This window comes from Trachinotus anak, unplaced genomic scaffold (genome assembly GCF_046630095.1).
Source record: "Trachinotus anak isolate AG129_WGS33_773 ecotype Australia unplaced genomic scaffold, CSIRO_AGI_Tana_v1 ptg000028l, whole genome shotgun sequence".
Lineage (NCBI taxonomy): Eukaryota > Metazoa > Chordata > Actinopteri > Carangiformes > Carangidae > Trachinotus > Trachinotus anak.
The window spans coordinates 2,146,478-2,168,684 of record NW_027273879.1 but is presented as its reverse complement, the minus strand read 5'-3'; the positions used below and the strand labels follow the sequence as shown (position 1 = coordinate 2,168,684).

Genomic DNA, 22,207 nt, shown 5'->3' with positions numbered 1-22,207 from the left:
CATTTTTATAATCTGTATCACAGCCCACCTGCCAGCACGATGCCTCCTTCTGTTCACTTTGATCATTTCTTCACACAAACATTTTCTCTGCAGCCACTTCAAACCTGCATGGATTTTTCCTGTGTTGACAAACAAAGCAAAGTTTTGCTTCATCACAAAAGACTAAAAACTTACCCCAAACAAGATCAAATCCATCAGAAATGGTGATAAAACCTAGAGTGGAAAATAATTAGATCTACACTCCCCTAAATGGACAGAAAGAGGAGATTTATTCCAACAAGTTCAGGGTTTCATTATGCTCGAGTAAAGCCTGAACCATCCTCCAATCCCAACCTTTATCCTCTGTGACTATTTGTTTTTGTTTCATTAGTTTTCTGGGTTTGATTTTTCTGACAAATGACAAGTGAATGCAACGCTGTTAAGAAACTTTTGCACCACAGCATGGATACAGTGGGACAATATCTAATGGATAATTAATTAGATATGATATTGGAGGAAAACTTAGATCCTAAATTTAGGTCCAAACACTCTCATGTGCTTCAGTTCAAATGTTTTCTGTAATATTTTAGGAAAATTACAACATTTTGAGGCCAAAATGAGTCTTTGCCCAGTTTAGAGAGAACAAATTGATTTCTAGTCCCAACTGAAGCTGGATGTTTGGCTGTGGTTGTGCCTGTGGCCTACGGATGATGTATTTTTGTAGGCTAACCCAGATGTTAGCATCACCCTGGTTCCCTTGACAAAAAGCCAATGGAATTTTTACATGGGCTTCTGAATTACTGCAGAAAATAAACTCTGTGACAAACAAAAGTTTATGATCCTGTTCAGCAGGAAATACCCAGAATATGACTGTCTCTACACAATACAAATAAATGGTTTGAATCAAAACTGAAATCTTATATCCACCACAAAAGTTTAGCTATTGTAGCGCTCTGTATACACACCTCCTCCCTCCACTGTCTCCCTCATACACACACACTCAGGCTGGCAGAGCTGCTTGAATATCGTTAGTGTGAGTTCCATTAACAAGCTAATCAAGGAGAATTTTCCTCCAGTAGCGTAACCCACATTTACATGGCTAATGGATAATGACTTTTGATTGGTCATTTAGCAGCCTGGTGTTACCAATGAATGAGATTTAAGTCATTACTGCTGAATATGCTCACGCACACTCTCTTACACACTGGCAAATTTACTTTCTTATGCACTCTACTTCATTTGCTCACGGACACACAAACTCACGCAGAGTGTACCTGATTCTGCTGTGTGACAGGCCGCCGGCTGACCCTGTTCTCTCCATTAGAGAGTATAATTAGAGCAACTCACCCCAGTGCTCAAACACACACAAACATGCACACTCACACATACACACAGTAATTAGAGCAGCTCACCCCAGCGCTTCCACAACAAACACAGCATAATGCCCTCATTATGGCCCAGTCATTTCAGGCAGGGCCTAATCAGGCCCACAGTGATTTATATCACTTTTTCCTGTTCGCAGCAAATGAAATCTGTAGGCCAAATTAATACTGGCTTTTCATCATCGCCCAAGTTAAAAAGCCAGTTACCGTCACAATTCCCCTCATTAATTTAACGGCTGAAAATCCCGGGCAGGCGGAGTAAACACTCATTATCGGGACAAATTGAAGAGGGACAGAGCGGGTGAAAGAGAGAGGAGAAAGATGGGAGAGATCTTTTTGAGTGAATGCAACATTGAATTAACTTCACAAACAAAAACAGATTGAGCTTTGCTGTTCTGAGCTCGAGCTTTCAGTCTGGAACGTAAAGAGAGGAAATATCACCGAGTCTCCTTCCCTCAGTGGTTCCTAGAATATTTGTACAAATGATATAGATGGAGGCTGTACACATTTTATGTAAATGATGGGGTAAAACTATTCTTTGAAAAGCATTTTTTTTTCATTTTTCATTTCATTTTTTTTCATGCTGCTCCTGTGTGTTTCAGTGACTCAGATGAAAATGGTAACGGACCTGTGGCCCACGCCAGCAGCTCATCTTCTGAAAGCTCCTCCTCCTCAGACTCTGGAGACAACTCTGACTCAGACCCTCCCAAACCACAGAAGAAGACTGAGGTCAAGTCCAAACCCAAGGTGACGTAATGATTATGTTGGAGTTTTTATGGGTCTATGATGAACAAATGGTTTGACTGAATTTATTTTTTTCACACTTAAGTTTTTATTGAGTTTTCACAAGATTACTCAGGTGTTGTGTCTCATATAAATGTTCCATATTTACCAGTTGTTTTTAAATGTTTTTCTCTGACTCTCAAAAGATCGTCAACTTTTCCATGATGAAAATGTCTTGGACAATTTCCACCCCTATTACTGATTTTTTGAGTGTTAACATTCTGACAGTTTGGTCAGGCAGCGATCTTCTCTCATCACACTTCCTTCAATGTTCCCAAGATGCATCACATCTCAAAATATTTTTAACAGCTGTGCACGTGACAAGGTGCAAACCAGCGCGAGCTAAAATACACATCTCTCAGAAATGCACCACGCTTTATTCCCTGGATGTTTTAATTTTCTGGTGTCTGTTGATCAGACACGTTACTTATAGATCTTCATTGATGCTATAGGACTGTATGGGCTTGTAGGAGTTTTATTTTGTTTGTTTTGATGGGTGGCTTGATTAGAGAGTGGATCATACTGACGCAAAAACACACATAATTATAAATATCATGATATATACATATTTGTCACAACAACATGACAAGTATTTAATAATAATAATATGTACAGTTCGTGTACAGTATGTACATTGAAATAAATCTCTGTAATTTCAACTTCAACTTTCACAACCTCCTCCTCTTGAGTTACAGCTCTGAATAATGACCAGAAATGTTTTTACAGAACCTTATGATGTCACAGTGAAGTTGACTTTTGACCTTTTGGATATAAAATGTCACCATTTCATTTTATCCTTGTAGACATTTGAGTTTAATTGTGTCATGATTAGTGCATGAACTTGGGAGTGTTTTGTGAGGTCACATGGACCTTGACCTTTGACCTTTAACCACCAAAATCTAATCAGTTCATCTTTGAGTCCAAGCGGATGTTTCTGCCAAATTTGAAAATCCCTCAAGGTGTTACTGAGATATCGTGTTCACGAGAATGGAACGGACAGACAACCTGAAAACTAGACATAAAATACAGACAGCTGACAGTCTTTGTAGCCATGACAACAGCGACAGAGACACACACATTTATAGTGTAGTTTCAGCTCAGGTGACATCAGAACCATGCGTTCACATGATCTGAGATTTTCTCCAGTACCTGCAGCACATCATGTCTAAACCACAGCAGGATGTGATAATTGTAAACAGGATCATGGACAAACAGTCATGTGGCAGGAGCTTCGAAATTACTATTTATACAGTGGGATATAATTTTACTTCCATGTTATCAGCTTTATTTTTTTTCTCTTCATCTTTCATTCGCCTCCGTTTCACCCCTCACCATCTTTTTCTTACCTGTTCTGCTCATCACATTATTTCTCGCCCTCCCTTTTCCTTTTCTGCACTGTGAAATTCTCATTTCATACAGTTTGTCATTTGGGCATGGCCTATGAATTATGCATCCTTCTCTCCCGCTCTCTCCACACACACCTCTCACTCTCTCTCTCTCTTGCTCTTTCAGACCTCCATTTACTAACAAGGTTCCGTCTCTATTACCACCACCAAGCGTCAATCAGAGAAGATCTGATAAGATACGGCCTCTAACTTTATTGTTTGTTTTCACTCTCATTCCTCTCTCTCTCATCTGTCCTGTTTTTTTTTCTTCCCATCTGCTCAGTCTGGAGTATGCAGAGTGGAATTTTATGGTTCTTTATGTGACGTGAGTGGAGCCGTGGTTGGTTAGGAGGGTGTGGAGAAAGGGTGATAAAATCGCTCGTACGTTTAAATGTATTTTTATTGGACCCTGTTGTGGCTGCAAGCTAGAGCCGTGTGTTGCAATTCCCACAAGTCAACACCTGACAAGCCCGGCTCAGTCGCACGAGGTGGCGTGCAGCGGTTGTGACACGACTCTGCGCATGACCGCTTGTTGAAAATTTCAGACATGTTACATATAAATGCAGAGTACCTGTTTTGGGGATGATCTTGAGAGACCGTGCCGACGACATTTCAGTTTCATTTCTGTTGTTTTGAGTTGTCATTTTTCTGCCTGGTCCCCTTCCTTCTGTTCGCTCAACATGATGTTGTTGTGTTTTCATTTCAGGCGGAAGTGAAGTCCAAGAAGGAAGTCTCTCTACTGGATCTAGACGACTGTGAGTGTATTTCCTGCCTTCATTCTGGTAGCCACAGTGAGAGAGACGGGCAAGTCAGGGAAAGAGAAAGTGGATGACATGCAGCAAAGGGCCACAGGTCGGACTTGAACCCAGGCCGCTGCAGTTAGGACTAAGCCTTTATGGTAGCACTTCCATTTATCTGCATCTTGACACTGTAAAACACTCAGTTTCCCTCATTTGACAAAATAAAATGTGTGCACTTAAAAGAAAGAAGAATCTGATTAGTTCAAACTGCTTCAATTTAACATAATCAAAGAGAGGCTTGGAGCCTCTCTTCTGATTGGCTGACTGTTTTCTGAGTGATCCAGTAAAAAAATTGCAGATTTCAGAAAAACCAAATCCTGCAAGGTTGGATGGTGGGTCCAGGTGGGTGGGGCTTGGGGTGTGGCTGAGAGGTGTGACATCACAAAGTTACAGAAGTCCTGACGGCTGGTTTTAAGGCTCAATTTCTGAATACAAGCTGTGTGGATTTTTCTGTGGACTGAGGCTTTGATACTTTCACAGTATTAATATAGAACCTAGACCTGCTTTATAATCACAAACACAGGGACATCTACCTTTATACAATATGTGTCCTTTAATTCAGCCAGGTGTCAATCAAATATCCTGTCTTCTAATGCAACACAGAACATATGTTTGCTTTTATGAATAAAGTTTTGCCAGATGAGTTTTACAGTAACAGAAGCTGCTGTAACATAATTAGTACCGATGCATTAATGGGAAAAAAAACCTAAGATACAATCCTTAAGCAGTTTTACAAATCACTGAATAACACTGAAATAACACAAAATATTGAAAAATACAGATTTAAAGCTGCTGATGCAGGATACGAGAATTCTAGTCTTTGCTGCCCACTAGTGGCAGCATCAAAAAAGACACAGTGATAGACAACAATGTGGCCACTGCTCTGTAGTAGCTGTCTTCAGTTGTTGTTGTTTTCTTTGGCTCCTTCAGTTTCCCCTGCACCTACAAACACACCAAAGTCCGCAGTCCTGTCTTCGAGCCTGCTGTCCGACCTCGAGGGACTGTCTCTCTCCAACGTCCCCTCCGCCATGCAGGTTAGTACACTCGTGTGTGTCTGCATTAGAAACACACAGGATGACATTTCCTCCATTGGCGTGCGTTGAGAGTCAATTGTTCCTCTCCGCCTGACACTGACAGAACAGCAGAGCAGTATATGAGATGGTGAAATGAGCCTCTCTCCCTCGTGGAACATTTCTGCTCCAGACGCCAACTATTGACCTTTTCTGCCTTCTTATATTTATAGCCAGTCAGGACGGTACAACTGCTCCGCCTGTTTCCTGTATCTCTTATAGTCTGTCTTTCTCACCCTGGCTGTCTTTTGCTCTTCCACACCCTTGAACTCTATTTCTTTGTCTCATATAGAAGTCCACCCACCCTGTTTCTCTCCCTCTCTCTCTCTTTCTCTTATCTCTCTCCTCCTCTCTGTCACCTTCCATCTCTCTCTGTCAGATGTTGCGTCCCTTGTGTCTCCGTGTTGTGTATATCTGATGGTTGACCTTTCCTAGTGTGACGGCTCCTTTCTCTCCTCAGTGTGTGAGCGGCTCTGCACGTTCGGTGTATTTTATATCTTGTCTCACCCCCCCCCCCTTCCCTCCCGGCCCCGGGAGGAAAATGTCCAGACCGTTCTCTCTGCTGTTGCTGTATCTATTTTGTGTTTCACAGTCAGATCTGTGGTACCGCTGCTGTTTGAAGATAAAAAATTTAACCAGAATAATGATGGTGTTAATCTTGTTTCTTCAGCTTTCAAACAGGTGTTTGATAGGTGCTTTTATTTTAGAATTTAAGTGTTTTGCTGTCATGAAATATCAGAAATATGAATTATTTTCATTAGGGTTAATTTGTAGATTAATTTAGATGTAATTGCTAATAATTAAAATGTCAGAAAACTAGAATGATTATAAATAGCTTGTTTTCTTCAAAGAAGAAAAATGATTTTCTATTCACTTTGGTGGAATCAAACAATTGTTGACAGATAATTTTTGGCTGTGACTCATCCATTCATCAATTAATAGTTTCAGCACTAAATCTAAATTGTATTTGTACTGTGAGACTTGGATTATAGATATTTTTAAGGGCTGGAGTTGACCACATTATGCCTTTGGTCTAATGTTCACATTTCACGCTGTATATTTCAAATTAAGTTTGTACCAATTTCTGAAAAAGTATGAAAACCTACATTTAGAACCTCTCATGACTTCATCCTGCTGGAAGAACATCTGCTTTTAATTCCTCATTGAAAAATCTAGATCAGGACTCGTGCCCCACCACCCACCACCTGCTGGCTCCAGGTCTCCAGGTGAAAGACCAAAGAGTATCATGATGATTAGAGGAGGAAACATCGGTGAGAATAAGCCTCATGTTTGAGCCTCAGTCAGTTTTTGAGGAGTTTATTGTGACAAAAATCAGACACTCGCAGACGTAACAGAATGGTTAGCGTTTGTTAGCATCTTTTATTTGTTATTTTATAGCTTGTAACTGGCAGTAATGGACACAGTGCAAATTCTCGTTCTGTACTGACAAGGTTTCAGTAAGTTAATGGGATTGGCTCCTTAGTTATGTTACATATGAATCCCTGGTTGTTTGAAAATATTCAGTTAATATCCATAAATAGTCCATCTGTATGTGTGTTTCCTAAAATTATTTTAAAACCACAAATATATGCACTACTTCATCAGAGGAAAATATCCCAGCTTTAATAGTTCAACATATTTACAGTGCAGACTTTGTCAGAGAGCTATAATGGCAGTGTTAGGTCGAGGTTATTGGTTGAAATAATCACAATATTGATTTGAAGTCAGTCGGTCAGCCATCCCACAATCGTAATATTATTCTTAAGGATATTTTAATATATGCAGCTTCTTCAGTCTCAAAGGCTTCATAATTCGAAACACTTCCCATTGTACATTTCCTGTTATTTGTCTTTTTAGTTAGTCAAGATGATTTTATTCATGTAGCGTAAATCACAAATTCTTCTCAGTGGGCTTTTTGACAGACTCCCTGTGTAAGAAACCTCAGGAAGAGCAGCAGAGGAGGAAAACCCTCCTCCAGGACACACAGCAGGTGTCTCATCTGCAGAGTAGAAAGAAATAGCAGCAGTAGAGTTACAATATTAAAGCAGTAGTGTGACCGTCTGAGGGGTCAACAGCTAGTTTAGCTCTGTCCAAAGGTAACGAAATCCATCTATGACCAGCTGAATAAAAGTATGAGGGAGTAAAGAGTGGATAAAAAAGATGAAATTTTAAGCAGCGCTGCTTATTTTTGATTCATTTACAGCCTGAATTAATGTAAATACTTAGTTTTTTGTTAAAGATGCTTTAACAGTGACAGTATTAACCTTCTGTGGTAAACAGCTTGTTTGAAGGTGCAGCCGCTGCAGCTGAGTGTGAGCGGCCTCCACACCGCTCCAGCCTGAGTCTGTCCATCAGTCCTGCCCGCCTGCCAGTCAGGATGATTGACAGCTGCTCTCAGGCCAGCGTTTATGCAGCGTGGGTCTAGTTAGTCCCTCTCTCGTCCTCAGGTGAAGGCCAGGGAGTAATAGAGAATAGAAATGCAGATTAGAACAGGGAACTTTTTGCACATCAACGTCTGATTTAGAGTCAGTTCTATGCATAAATACATGATGGGCATCGGGATTCATAGACAAGGGTAAATAACCTCACCTTTATGCACACGTGCCCCTCCCCATGCATGCACACGCTTACATATCAGCTCTCTCTCTCTTACACACTCACACTCCCTCACACACACACACACACTGGCCCCAGTGTCATTTCTATTTCTCAGCAATCTGCCCACAGAGGCAGCGAGTCTGTCTCAGCTGAGCGCTCCGGCCCTTTTAGAGAATTACTGCATGGTTATCAAAGGCATTTAGATTAACCCTGGTCACTGTCTTTGACCCACCTCCTCTTCTGTCTCCTCCTCCTCTCCCCAGTTTCTGCATGCTACCGCTCTCTCTAATAACATTTTGACATTAGGATCTCTCACAAATGCCTCTTAAATCCCCCACCCTCCCCGCCGCACCCCAAGCCTCTTCCGACCGCTGTCCGTGTGTGCGTCGGGGTGGCTGAGGCTGATAACTTTTCATTCATAATTAGCAGTCAGCGAATGGGGCTGCGTTGGGGGGAAATTGAACTGTCAGCGGCGGGGCGCAGGGTGTTTGACCCCATCACGCCCAGAGGGGGCCATCATAATTTGTTCATTTGGTGTCCATCAGGCGGGCGCCAGCTCGCCCCCTCCCCCTCCCTCGTCTCCCTCCTCACCCCTCTGACCTCCCCGTAGTGGGCGCTCTGGGTTCACGTCTAATTATGAATCAGCAGAAGGACCCTGAGCGCCAGGAATATAGCAGCCCCTGCCCTGCAAACCTCCCACTGCCACTCAAACTGCAGAGATTGCCTCTTAAGTAGGAACAAATGCCCACACGGAAACAGGCAGTCAGTGCTGTGGCCTCCGCAGCCAGCGGGCAGTTTGGAAAGTATTTGTGTTTCAGTGCAGCTGTTGCGGCTTTTCTATCCTATTAACTAGTTTTAGTAACTATGCAAATGCAGGTTTGTGTCTCTGTATCCATCACACAAAGTCATTATCTAGTAGTTATTAATAAAAAAAAAAAAGTGCCAGTGTGGTTCAGTGTTTTCTATAGAAATCAACCTGATGAGATGATTATTCCAGTTAACTTGCATTCAAACAGAGAAAATAAGATGTTTAACTGAGTAAAGTATATTAATGTTTTTCTCTTAAGTGTAGTAGTTACTTGCCACTAAAGTTAAATTCTACACACTGGTGTGTAAGTGCAGACATTTTACACATTTCGGACTCAAACTGAACGTTTTATTTCCTCTCTGCTTTGATTCTATTTAGAGCTGAAACAATTTGCCAATTAATTGATGTTTGATGATCAGATAATAATTCTCAACCATTTTTGGGTTTTGGACGGTGGGATTTTGGCATTTTATAGACCAAACAATAAATTGATTAGATTTAGAAAACAATCTGCAGATTCACTGATGATGAGAATAATACTTGCACCTCTACCTTTATTGAATATCTAATACAAAGAAACTGTTGGCAGTTTGATAACAATACTTGCAAAGCTACATGAAGGACACTACTGTTTCTGAATAACAGCCCTCTATTATTGCTAATGTTCTTTAATGGAAAATTTCAAAATTAATCATTTCAGAATACCTAATTTACTGACAAATTAGTGTAAATGAACTAACCTCTGTCTCTGTGCGCTGGAGAGACTTCTTGTTACATTAAAGTAGTTTTAGACGGCTGTAGTAACATTTATTTAATTCAATTTGCTGTCAAGGTCTTTGTGACACCCCTCAATTAATTGTCATCTTCTGACTGAAGGGAACAATTAGGCCCTAAAGTCAAACACATGTCCCTCACCTTAATCCTCACAACTCTTGCAGAACATAATGAAATCTTGTCCCTGGTGTTGGAGGCAGACGGTGTCTGAAAAACAGAAATGGATTTTCAATATATGCCCATACATCTCTGTACTCCCCACACCCCTTTCTTTTAAATTGGCCCTCTTATGCACACAGCACAAGGCTGCCCGGCTCCGGTTAGCCCTTTTGAATATGTCAGCGGGATTTTCAGGTCATTTGCCAGGGAGGATACCGGGAGCGTGGCGTCCGGGCTCTGAAGGTGACTGGTGTCTGTGTCATCCATCACAGGAGCTTCCTTTAAGTTGATGCATAATAGAGCCTCTCAATCAACTTCCTGCCTCATTGTCACCTCCCTCCTTCCTGTCCAGGGTGGAGAATGGGAGCTGAAGCCAAAGGCAAAAAAAAAAAAAAAAAAAAAAACAAGGAGGGAGACTGACAGAGAAGTCAAGGTTACATCCCTCTTCTTCTCTTATTTACTCTTGAGGTGTTATTGGCTTGTGCTGCGTAACAGGACAACAATGGATGGAAGGGTTAAGAGGCTTGTGTGGGCACTCGTGTCAGGCTTTAACTGTCCACTGTGTCAAATTGGTGATAATAAGCAGTTTGAAGCCCCCGTCCTGTCTCCGTTCCTCCCTCGCGTCGCTGCCGCCTGCTCGGGGCGAGGCGACAAGACAGGACCTTGAAGCAGGATGTGCCTGTCAGGGAGGTAAATCTGTGTTGTGATGGGGTGGCAAACATTACGGCCAGCTTTATCGACACAGACTGCTCTGACACATTCAAAAGTGGCCCAATAAATTTGCAGGCTGGCGGTGGCGTGACGGGCGCTTGTGAGGGCGCTTGTGAGGGCGCAGCGGCGTTGCAGCGCAGCAACAAATGTTTGTTTGACCTCCTTTTACAGGGACTTGGGCGTCCTGGGCACCAGAGACACAGCTGTAGTCTGACAGGGTGACGGGGAGATAATGTTGTTGATCAGTGATTTTTCAGTGTATGGTGAGACTTGGGTTGGATGTTTTTTACCTAAAAGTTTGATAGAGGTGTCCACATGATGCCTGAACTGTGGCAACTCAGCCCCAAGGCCTAGTTTATTATGTACACCCAGCTAAAATTAAAGGAGCTATTTGCAGGTTGCTACATAGCTAGCATTAGCATTAGCAGCTGACTTCTTACCAGTCTAGAAGAAATGATGTGAGTTCAATATCAAACTTTATTTCTCTGCCAACATTTCTTTGCACGCAATCCTCTTTTTTGTTTCTGTCTCTATGACTTCTGTTCTTCTGAAGTTAGCATGCTAACCACCTAGCCCTGAGCTGGTTGGCCCATCTTGTCATGTTTCGTCATTGTAACTTCTGGTCTGATTTGAAGAACAATTCTTAAAGGACGAATCATAACCTCTTGTGTTGTAAACGCAACAAAAGCACCTTTAGATGCTGCCGTCATGAAGGCTATAACGTTCAGTTTTTGTTGAAACTGCGTTAAAGATGTTTTGATTCAATTTTAATTCTGGCGGCTGCAGTTTGTGTCACTACGCAGCTGTTTTGCAATATACACAGTGGTATTTTTTGTTTAGTCTACCCTCATTGATATTAATGTGGTAGACACAATAATAGAAACGCCTCTCAGTGATAGATAATAATACAGGTGAATCAACACGTCTTTACAGTGTAGCCTTCATGAAGGGAGGATTTATTGCAGCAGTATTAGACTGCATTCGTTATAGTTGGGTCGACCTGATAAACAACAATGTGCCAAATTATCAATCAACCAAAAAAGTAAAGTTTCATTTGTTAAAAAACAAAAAACAAAAAAAAACAACTTATTTAAAAAGTCAGGCACTGTAGTTTCTAGAAATGTTGTTCATGGAGTTCAGTACTTTGGATTTACACAGGTGTAAAAACTACTATGGCTATTTGGCTTGTTGGCTATTTTCAGCCATGGCTTAATATTTAAGGGACGTAGAAGGGGATGAATTCATTGTTGTTTTTTTCACAGTGTTACTTTGGAAGTAAGAAAAAAAAATGTGAATATTTCCTTATACAAGAGTGATAATGGTAAAAATGATTTCATGATTATATCAGTAAATATCTGCTGTAATAATCCAGGCTCTCAGTGCCAACTATCTGAGCCTCAGCTCCGGTGAAACAGTTTCATGCTTTATGATAACGACTTACAGTGTTAGCGAGTGTTTGATTTCAGCTCAACAATCTCACCCTTCTACAGTGAGCACAGTGAGGCTCGTCTCCGCTGCTCCGGTTGTATGTCAAACCAATTCTTCATCCTCACACACAGCACATGACAAGTCGTGAGGATGCCTCGCACATTTCTCAACCCAAGTCAGAACACACGGGCCGATACACTCAGCTTCATTAAAACAGTGCTAAACTGACACCACTCAACACTGAGCTGCAGTGTTTCCACTGCGTTTCTTCATATCACATTCTTAGTTATATTCAATTAGCTTCATTAGTTCACACAGTCTGTTGTTTACAGGAGCTGTTTTTCTATCACTGCTTGTTGTTTCTTCTTATAGAGCTACATGATATTTCTTTTTTTTTTCTCCCACCATTCTTACTCTTAATTTTCCCACAATTTTTTATTACTCTTTATTTGTTTAATTACATTCTCTTCCAGTAATTATATCCATAGATAAAGTTGTTATTTTCTTTTGTTCTCTGAGAGGTCGTCTGTGCTGCAGGATATTATGACCCATAGTTACATTTTGTTGCTAGGCGACATCTACTGTTCGTAGTAATGATGAGAGCAGCAAAGGGAAAAGTGCGGTGACGTAGTTTATAGAGCGACAAAGTCCACGTCAGGAGGAGGTTGGGGTGGATGGATGGTGTTCGATTCCCATGTGACAGTAGCAGTTTATGTTGTTTCTATTATCCATGACTGTTTGTTGTTATTATTGTAACCATGACAGCAAAGATCGTCTGATGTTCAGGATGTACTTATTTTAACCCAAATCACCATCTTTTCCTAAACCTAACCAAGCCGTGATCGTTGTTATAGTAACCATGGCGACATAGGTTGGTACAATCCACATGTTTATTATTGTAGCCATGACAAACAAGTTCTGTTGTGCCTGCCGCCACATGGGCGCTATTTCAGGAGATGCTCCAAAGGCTCGTAGCAAACCTTAAGTAGGTTTAGCTCATTTTAAAATATATAGTTGTTGTTATTCCGTTCTCCTCCTTCCCTCCTCTCTCACTTCCCCTTTTCCATTTTCTCCTTTCTCCCTTCCTCCCTCCCTCTTCCCTTCGTTCTTGTCCTTTTCTTTTCCACCACTCTTACTCTTACTACTTTGCACTTGTACTCCTGTGAGTGTCTTGTGATTTCTTTAAGAGTTATATTTGTGATTTTTTTATTTTGTCAGTTTTAGGTGGTAGAACCTGTTGGCTCTGTGTCGCTGTGCCTTCAGGTGCTAAGTGTTTTACAGGGTGTGAACAGGCTGTATCCATCTTTATATTTTGAACTAATTAGTGCTGTCACTCAACACTACCTGTCAAACGTTTGTGATTTCCTACAGTAGCTACAGCAAGTGCGTCTAAAGTTTGTGTGAATATTCTCATATTTGACAATTGAGTGTATGTGTTTATATATATATATATATATATATATATCTCTAGCGTGTTGTGTTGCATTGTGTGGGCCGACCTGGTGTTTCTCACGAGAGCTGACAGGTGCCACCATCAAGTGAAAAAAAAACCAAGTGTGAACAAGGTTCGTCTGAGTAACGAGATGTTAATTTTTAGGAGAAAAAAAAAAAAAAACTCCACCTCCACCTCCTTTCTTCTCCACATCTCTCAAAGGTAATGCAATTTCCTGCCTCTGAAAAGGTAAAAGCCCCTTTAAAAAGGCTGGCGAATGGCAGGTTTTACCCAGGCAGCCACTTGTGTTTCTATTCATTAGAGGTTGTTTTTATTCAGCCTGGTTTGATGGAGCATCCAGCCCATTTCCATCTAACTGGGCTGATTTAGGACATTTCTTAAATGGGCTTTACCCCACAGAGTTAATGAAGGGAGGGTTGGTGGTGGTGGTGATGGTGGTGGTGGCGGCGGAGGGGGAGTTTATCAGGCAACCCTCGGTCCCACGCCACACAGAAGTGCTGCATTCTGGCTGCTGATTGGACACGGTGAATTGCATGAATATGTGTGATAGAAAGACCGGAGATTCTTGTATTAATATGTTGTTTTGTGTGGATGCATTTGCGCTATAATGCACAAGGCGTCCCTGGGTCTTGTGTTGATGTGGAGCGCTCTCAGCTCCTGAGCAATGTTCTGCATGTGCCTTCCCTCTGTACTTCTGCTCTCAGCTGTGGTTGGTTTCTCACTGATCAATTCAGCTCATGCTGCAGTTTGTTGCTCTGATAATGAAGACGTATGTTTTATTTGTTTGTACACGTCTACCGTACAAATTCACCACACTCCCTCTCTTTCATATGTTCCTCTAGGTCACAACTCCGTCTTTCGGCCCTGTGAAAACCTATGAGCTGCTTCACCATATGACAGGAAAAGGTCTCTCAGCCAAGTACCATTTCCCCAGGCAGCCATGTCTGTACCAGCCCAGTATGGTGGCCGTGCAGGTCATACTGACCAACAGCTCAGATCACAGCCTGGAGGAGATCCACATAGGAGAGCGAAACCCTGCGAGCCTGAACATCCACTGCTTCAACACCATTGGTGAGTATGAGAGTCACACGTGTAAATTATTCCACTGAATTTACACCTGTTCAAATAATGTTTGTTAAAAACCACAGTCCCCAGTGTTTTAGGGAATTATTAGGCTTCTTTAAAGAATTAAAGTACATGTTCAATATGTCTTTATCCATTCAGTCTCTCTGTCATGAATTTTCTCTGCCTCTGCACCAGCGACAGTCAGGGCAAGAGCTTTATGTTTTCTGGTCGTCCACTTTGTCTGTTGAACACAATATCTCAGGAACACCTTGAGGGATTTTCTTCAAATTTGGAGCAAACATTGACTTCAACTCAAGAATGAGCTGATTAGATTTTGGAGGTCAAAGGTCAAATGTCAAGGTCACTGTGACCTCAAAAAACTTAATTATGATATACTTTAACTCAAATATCTATACAGATAAAATGAAGTGATGACACTTTATGTCCAAAAGGTCAAGGGTCAACTTCACTGTGACATCATAATGTTCTGCAGAAGCACTTCTGGTCATTATTCGATGCTGTAACTCAGGAAGGAGAGACTGTGACCATATTTCCTGCAACTTGGCTGGTTGGTGGAGGCGTAAAACCGTGAGGCGGTAATGTGGTCAGACTCAGCGTGAACTCAGTTTTGTATTTGCAGGTTTAAGGCTGTTTTTTTTCCCTCTTAATCAGACACATTTATTTCAATCTGAACAATGTCTCATATCCCTCCTTTCCCTTCACTGTGGCCTTTTGGCTCCACCTATACTATGATTGTTTTCTCAGACAGATATTAAATGATCATTAAGTTATCAAAACCCTTTAAGCCTGATTGCTATCAGCTCAGCAAATAGCCCTATCCCATTCCCCCAACCTGAAAGCAGCCGATATCACTTCAGCTAATCCCTGATCGATCAGGACCAACAAACAAACACCATCTCCATATTTCTTGTCACACCGTTCTATGATCGTTACACTCAGTATATAATGAGCCTGAGAACAGAGCTCCCTCAAGACTTTCTCCTTCATGCACACACAAACATACACACACACACACACACACACACAAACACACACAGAGCTGGTGTGCGGTGGAGCACGTTAAAACTGTCAATTGCAGGGGATTGATTGGGCATTGAAGGAACTCAAGCAGCCAAACAGTGGGTAATTTGGATCGATTGAGCCCAGCTACTGTGAGCGTGTGGCTGGAGCTGGTTTGGATGAATACAGACAAAGCTTTGTGTTGTTTTGTGTGTGTGTGTCTGTGTGTGTGTTAGGCGAGGGACAACACATCACAGGGTTTGTATTTAATAAGAAATACTGCACGGTGCATCTACGAGGTGCAGTACTTTCCACCATCTCCATGTGAATGGTTATTAAACCAATTTAAAGTGAAACAGTATTTGCGATTTACTCACTGTTCTGATTGTGATGTCCTTTAATCAATTAACTAATTAATTCATTGGTAACAAACACTCACTAACATGTCCATCCTTCAATGCATCTTACATCAAAATAGAAAAATAAAACACCGATTAGCTTTGTGAGTTTTATGTGGTTTAAAGGACAATTCCTGTTTATTACAGCACAGCTTTTAGGTCATAATGTTGGCAATAATTTTAATAGGGATGAAGAATTAATCGAAATATATATTTTGCATATCGTTCAGCTTTAAACAGTAAAGTGATCACAGAGCTCTGGGAACTCGCTGACATTGCAGGAGCTCAGACAGAGAAAGAAACAGCAGCAGTCAGATTATGATTCAGACTGTGAACATTATTTGGACGAGTAAATCAAGACAAGTGGTAAAATGACCTGTTGTAAACATCATCAGAGTTGGCAGACACACACACACACACACACACACAGCTTCACCATTCTTACAGTTACTGTGCAGACAGTGTTTCTGTGTAATGAGGGATTATTCCAGATATTTAGTGATTTGGATGAATCTGAATATTGTATTGTATTGTATTGTATTGATTGTATTTCTTGTCCTGTAAGACTCTGTTGTTGCTTTGTTCCCAAATATCTTAAACGTCTTTGAGTACGAGGCTGATTAGTAATGGAAGTTAAGGTAAAAACTATGACAATAACAATAATTCCTTTAAATGAAATTCTGAATGACCTGCAGCAGAAAACCATACAGATTCCGTGTTGAATGCACATGACACACGTGTTTTAAGTAAAGCTTCTGACTTAATATTAACATTAATACTAATTTAGCTCGTCAATTCAGAACAAATTTTAAAATACCAAAAGAATAAAAGTCTTTAGCTCCTTTTGACTCCTCACCTTGATGGACCTTGTTTATTTTATTTCTAAAATAAGTGACTCCAGATGGTTTTCTTATTGTGTATCTTATAGTGTATTTTGACACAGAAGACTAGGGAGAAAAGAAAAAGGTAAAACCAGAAGACGCCTGTGAGAGAGGCTGTGAAGTCTGGATTAGAAGTGAGTGTGTGATGGCTCTGTTTTCAGAGGCTTTCCTCTGGAGCCTCTGCTCTGCTCTGGCTGTGGAAAGAGTTATACAGTGAAATAGCCCTGCTCCACAGAGAGAGAAACACAGGCCGACTGGGGAAGCGTGGAGGATGTTTCTGTCTGTCTGTGTTCTTCTCATCCTTCACCTCCTCCCCCTCCCCCTCCTGCATTCAGCTGTCCAGACTCTCTCCTCAGCATTTTTGGCTTTACTTAACTCTCTCTTTCCAGCCCGCGTTTCGCCCACTCTGTCTATCTGCCTTACCCCATCTCTCTTGATGCTGATGCTCTCTTTGACAAGCCTGTTGTTTTGGAAATATTCTAGTCCTTCATGTGTTTTTTTTTTTTTCCTGAGGCTAGAGGTGTGGGGAATGAGATTGAAGGATAGATTTCTCACACGCGGTGGCCTTGCTTTGTGAAGTAGAAAACACAAGTGGTGTGGATGCCTGTCTGTTCCACTCTGCTGCTGCCCTCCCTCCTCCTCCTCCTCCTCCTCCTCCTCCCTTTGCTCCATCCCTCTCCACGCTGCACACTGTGCCCTTGTCACTCACTCTTCCTTTTTTCTCCTCCCGTCTTTCCTCCCCTCTTTTCCATTCTCAGAGCGGCTGGAGCCAGAGGCCTCGGTGACGGTTTCCATGGGTATTGACTTCAGCGACTCCACGCAAGCAGCCAACTTCCAGCTGTGGTAAGACAACCTGACATCCACTCATATCAAGTCAAGTGTGTGTTTTCTGCCTCACACTTTCACTTGTACATCTTTTTCACTCCTTTTTCCCGCCGCTGCTCTAGATTCATGATCACATCTGCCTTATTTTCTCTTCCTTCTGTAATTCTCGTGAACACTGAGTAACACCTGGAGGAAGCTTCAGTCAGTACGCTCACATGTAGTACACTGTGTACTCAGCATACCTGCTGGTATAGTGTGTTAGCTTCAACAGGGAAGTGTCGTACCAAACCAAAAACTGCCGTCATGAACTCACCGGAAATTACAATCACAACACGTGACCACGGTTGTCGTCCTCCTGGCAGCTGCTTTACTCACTTCACTTAAAAATAACATTTTACTGTCCTGTGTGTCTCCTGTGTCATGCAATGTGGAAATTAAATTGCCATCGGCTCCAACGACGTATCCTCCTCCATCTTCGGCCCCTGTTTTCACACGTTTGAAAATACGTTAATGGCCCCTCCCCCTCCGCTGCGAAGCCGAGATGGCGACCGTTGAGGGTGTCCATCATTTGTCAATGTGAATGCACTTCTGCACTCAAAACAGCAGGTGTGAGTATGGATGTGCATGAATTGAGACACAGCACCCGACTCAAAGATGAACCGACTAGAATTTGGTGCCAGGGGTCAAAGGTCAAGGTCACTGTGACCTCACAAAACACGTTCTTGGCCTTTACTCAAGAATTCATACACCAATCATGACACAATTGGCTAATAAGATCAAATGATGACACTTTATATCCAAAAGGTCAAAGGTCAACTTCACTGTGACATCATAACGTGCTCCAGAAACACTCGTCTTCACTGCGTGTATTCCATGAGTCTGGACAGACATGGGTGTAAACTGCTACTTGAGTGGCTGGCGGAGGCGGTAATTCTAGTTTCCTCCTCTAGTTCCTCTCGTCTGTTCTTTGTTAATTCTCCTTTTCCTCGCCGCTCTGTGCCAGCGCTCCCAGGTGAGACATCAGTCACAATTGATCCCGGTTCACTGGGATAACAATTATTCCTGCAGTAATCAGCCGCAGCCCAAATCAACCCGCTGAATGCCATTGGCACCGCTGCTCAGCCGATCAATAACCTTATCAGAAAATCTGTTCGGGATGGGGGAATCGATCGGGCCCAAAATGCCATTCACCGAGCGTGGTCTGCAAGGCAATCAGAAGAGAAACGTTTAATACACAAACGTGCACAGAACACACACACACACACACACACACACTATACTGCACGTGTTGCTCTACATTCATTCAGATTGAGCTGAAGTTAAAATACAGAGCAGAAGAACAAGTGATTTACAAGAATACTCCTGTAAATAAGTTGCTATTCCTGTACTCTGTTTTTTTCCTTCCTCAGCACCAAGGAGGACCAGTTCAGTGTGTCCATCCAGCCTGCCGTAGGAGAGCTCTTAATGCCCAGCACCATGGCAGAGCAGGACTTCTGCAAGGAGCAAGGTGAGTTAAACACCCCCCCCCAATTTAAAGATCATTGTCACTAAACGTAAATAAATTCTTTTTCTCTAAATTCAAAGTCAGAGGACCTGTTTTAGTTCCTTCTATCATAAATATACACAGTCAGTTATTAGCTAAACCATAGTATAATATAATAATATCAGATGAATTGAATTTTGAGAAATTTAGCAAAAGCAGATTTAATTAATGCAGTGTTTTTAAAATTCTCTGCTGTTATGCTCATATTAGGAGTTGGTGGCGCTAATTCTACAGTCATGTTTCATCAAAACCACCACAGAAGAAGAGGGTGGGAAATGATGTAGAAGTAGATGCCTAAACCCATTGATTCCTTCTGATGATGGAAATCTTTAAAAACATAAAATCCATAGTTTCACTTAAGAAAAATGCAAAATAATCTCCTATATTGCATTCGTGAGTAAATATATAATGTAAATAAACAACCTCCCTACTGGTTGAAAAATCTGACTCACATCTGTGTTTCTGAGTCAGTTGCTGGTTTCAGATCAGAGCACAGATACTGAAATATCTGCAATAAGCTGATATTGGCCTGATTGATTTATTGGTCCAGTGCTAGTAATGAAGTCACATAATGGCTCATTTATGTGTTTTAAATAGCTGGAGCCTGAAGACACAGAGAAATAAACCTTATCAGCTTTACAGTGACAATACTTTTTAGTGGGATCAGCTCATTATTAGTTTTGGTCTTTACAAGGGATTTGTTGATTTTGTTGAACTTCTATTTAAAGGTGAAATACTTGTCACTGATGTTGTAGCCTGAAAACGATCTCACTTCAAATCTTAAAATCTTAAAATTCGAGGGTGAGTGTTCATCTTTGTCTGCAGTTTTCAAAAATGATTTTTATGAAATCAAATAAAATCCGAGCTTGTCTCTACTAAACATTTCCTCACCTTTGTCATTAAGGCAAAATGCTTGCCTCTTATCAAGCACTTTAGTGGTATTTCCTACACAAGCACACACACACCTGTGGAGCTTCATACTGAGGCAGCCATTGCGAGCTGAGAGCAGATTCATATCTGAGCCATCAGTGTGCTCTTAAGTGCCTGCTAAATGCTGCTTCTGCTTTAATTAATCTTCATCCGCTGTGTCCTGAGGTCTGCTGAATACAACCTGCACTCAGACAAAAAAAAAGGAGGATTAAACAGAGGAGAACAACCTGCTTTGCTGGACCTTTTTCTCTCTAACAAGTCGCTGTTTTGTGCAAATTGAGTGAAGGTTTTCATTATATTTTCCTCTTTTATTTCTACCTGACTTGTGCATATTTATCTCCATTCTTTCTTTCAAATCCTTGCTCATGAACTGGCCCCTTCCCTTCAGCTGAGTCTCTTTTTAAACTCTATTTGCCTCATTAATGGAGGCACCAATTCACTGTGTAGCTACTGCCGTGTCAGAACTCATCAGCATTTGTTTTATTTTGTTGTTCCATCATTATCAGGACCCTGGCCCCAAAATACTCTTTATACAGGAAGTTACTGGACATTTTAGATGTGTTGCACCTGGCGATATTTAAACTGCAACCGTGTTTTTAGTCTTTGTTTAAACTGGACAAATATTGAATTTACAGTAATAACAGAATTTACCTCCTGTTTGTTTTGATCCCTATTTTATGGCGAAACATTTTGCATCCTCACAGGTAAGCTCCTGGGCATGAATGAGACCTCGCAAACCATCACCATGGCAACAGCGAACGCCTCCAGCCAGGCCATCAGTAAGCAGGTCCTGTCTGTGGCCAACGTAGGAGTGGTTTCATCCAGCCAGAACAACTTCCACAGGTGAGGGGTCCAGAAATGCATCAGTTGTATGTTTTTGTTTTTTAGATTTCAAGTAAATTATGTGTTCATGCAATATCTCATGTCCAGTGAAAACCACGTAGCTCCACATTTGGGATCGTGATTGTTCCTTTAAATGAACCATTTAAAACCATCACTGTCTTGGAGATGCATGGTTTTCAAAGGACAGAATTGCTAAAATATATTGGTCGACAGCGTTATTTATCCAATTTACTCTTACTTAGCTGATATGCAACTTGATGCTGAGCGTGAGATGTTGTTTATTTCCTCGTCTTGACAGGCGTCGTATCCAACGGCAGCGAGTTCTCCTGAAACCGTTGATGTATTTAATCCCAAACCAGTCAAATACTCTGAGACTCGAATACAAAAACGCAGCATTTCACACCAAATGACAGGTGTTTACAATTTCCTGTCAGCTACTGGAAAGGTACACCCACAAGGCAATAAGGGAAGGAGAGATGATTTCACAGTAAATGACACAATTCACTAGAATTAGTATTTGAGACGCGGGTTTCAGATACTAGAGCTCTGATGTTAAATGGAAACAGATGAGGAACTAAAATCATCCAGTCACATAACATTAATACCAAACTGCAGTAAATTTATTTAGCCTCTTGTTTTAATTCCTTGAATGGTCAAATGTTTGATTATTGTCCATCAGGTTCAGGTTCCATATCTAAACAAGACATTATTGTTAACTGATTGACAGCTTTCATGCAGCTTGTTTTATATTTTTCACATAACCTTTCACATACCATATGATAAAACCTTTATCTGACTGGGTTCAGACAAGTATCATGATTGGCTGACAGATAATAACGAGACAGTGGAGAGCTGCAGACGACCCGTTGTTTTAGAGCTGAGTGAAGTGGCAGCTTTTGAAAGAATATCTAAACTACGATGTGATGATAAATGGAGAATGTTTCTGTGATTTCACACCATTTTTAATTTTTGTGCACTGTTCATTTCAACATGTTGTTATTTGCATCTGTAAATAAACTCCTGGTGGCAGTTCTGAATGTGGTGTGGGGTAGAAGTGGGGACAACAGAAATGAACACATGGACACTGTTTTAATGTTTATTCTATAAGGACTGTGATTCTTCATGTGACAGTAGTGCTGTGGATATTGGACAGGTTTACTGGACGTTTCATTTTCTTTTTTTTAATATATATTTGTTGCTTGTTTTTCTTGTTTTCTTTCTGTTATTTTTGTTATGTTTTCGAGTTGCCCGTCCCTCTGTCCGTCCATCGATATCTCAGTAACACCTCGAGGGAACTTCTTTAAATAACTAGTCCAAACTGTCCTGAGGCCACTAAGTGCATACACACTCAGGTTGATCTTATTTTCCAGCG

At 41.3% G+C, this 22,207-nt stretch overlaps 1 protein-coding gene across 2 annotated transcripts in view; it reads left to right on the top strand.

Moving 5' to 3' along the window:
- Positions 1-22,207, top strand: part of ap3b1a (adaptor related protein complex 3 subunit beta 1a) — a 60,782-nt gene that overhangs the window by 31,491 nt on the left and 7,084 nt on the right. For both annotated transcript variants that reach the window (XM_071465961.1, XM_071465960.1), the window contains exons 20-26: positions 1,964-2,108; positions 4,236-4,284; positions 5,260-5,363; positions 14,173-14,401; positions 17,453-17,537; positions 18,929-19,026; positions 20,697-20,835. In XM_071465961.1, the coding sequence (XP_071322062.1) occupies positions 1,964-2,108; positions 4,236-4,284; positions 5,260-5,363; positions 14,173-14,401; positions 17,453-17,537; positions 18,929-19,026; positions 20,697-20,835 (849 nt within the window). The remainder of the gene's footprint in view (positions 1-1,963; positions 2,109-4,235; positions 4,285-5,259; positions 5,364-14,172; positions 14,402-17,452; positions 17,538-18,928; positions 19,027-20,696; positions 20,836-22,207) is intronic.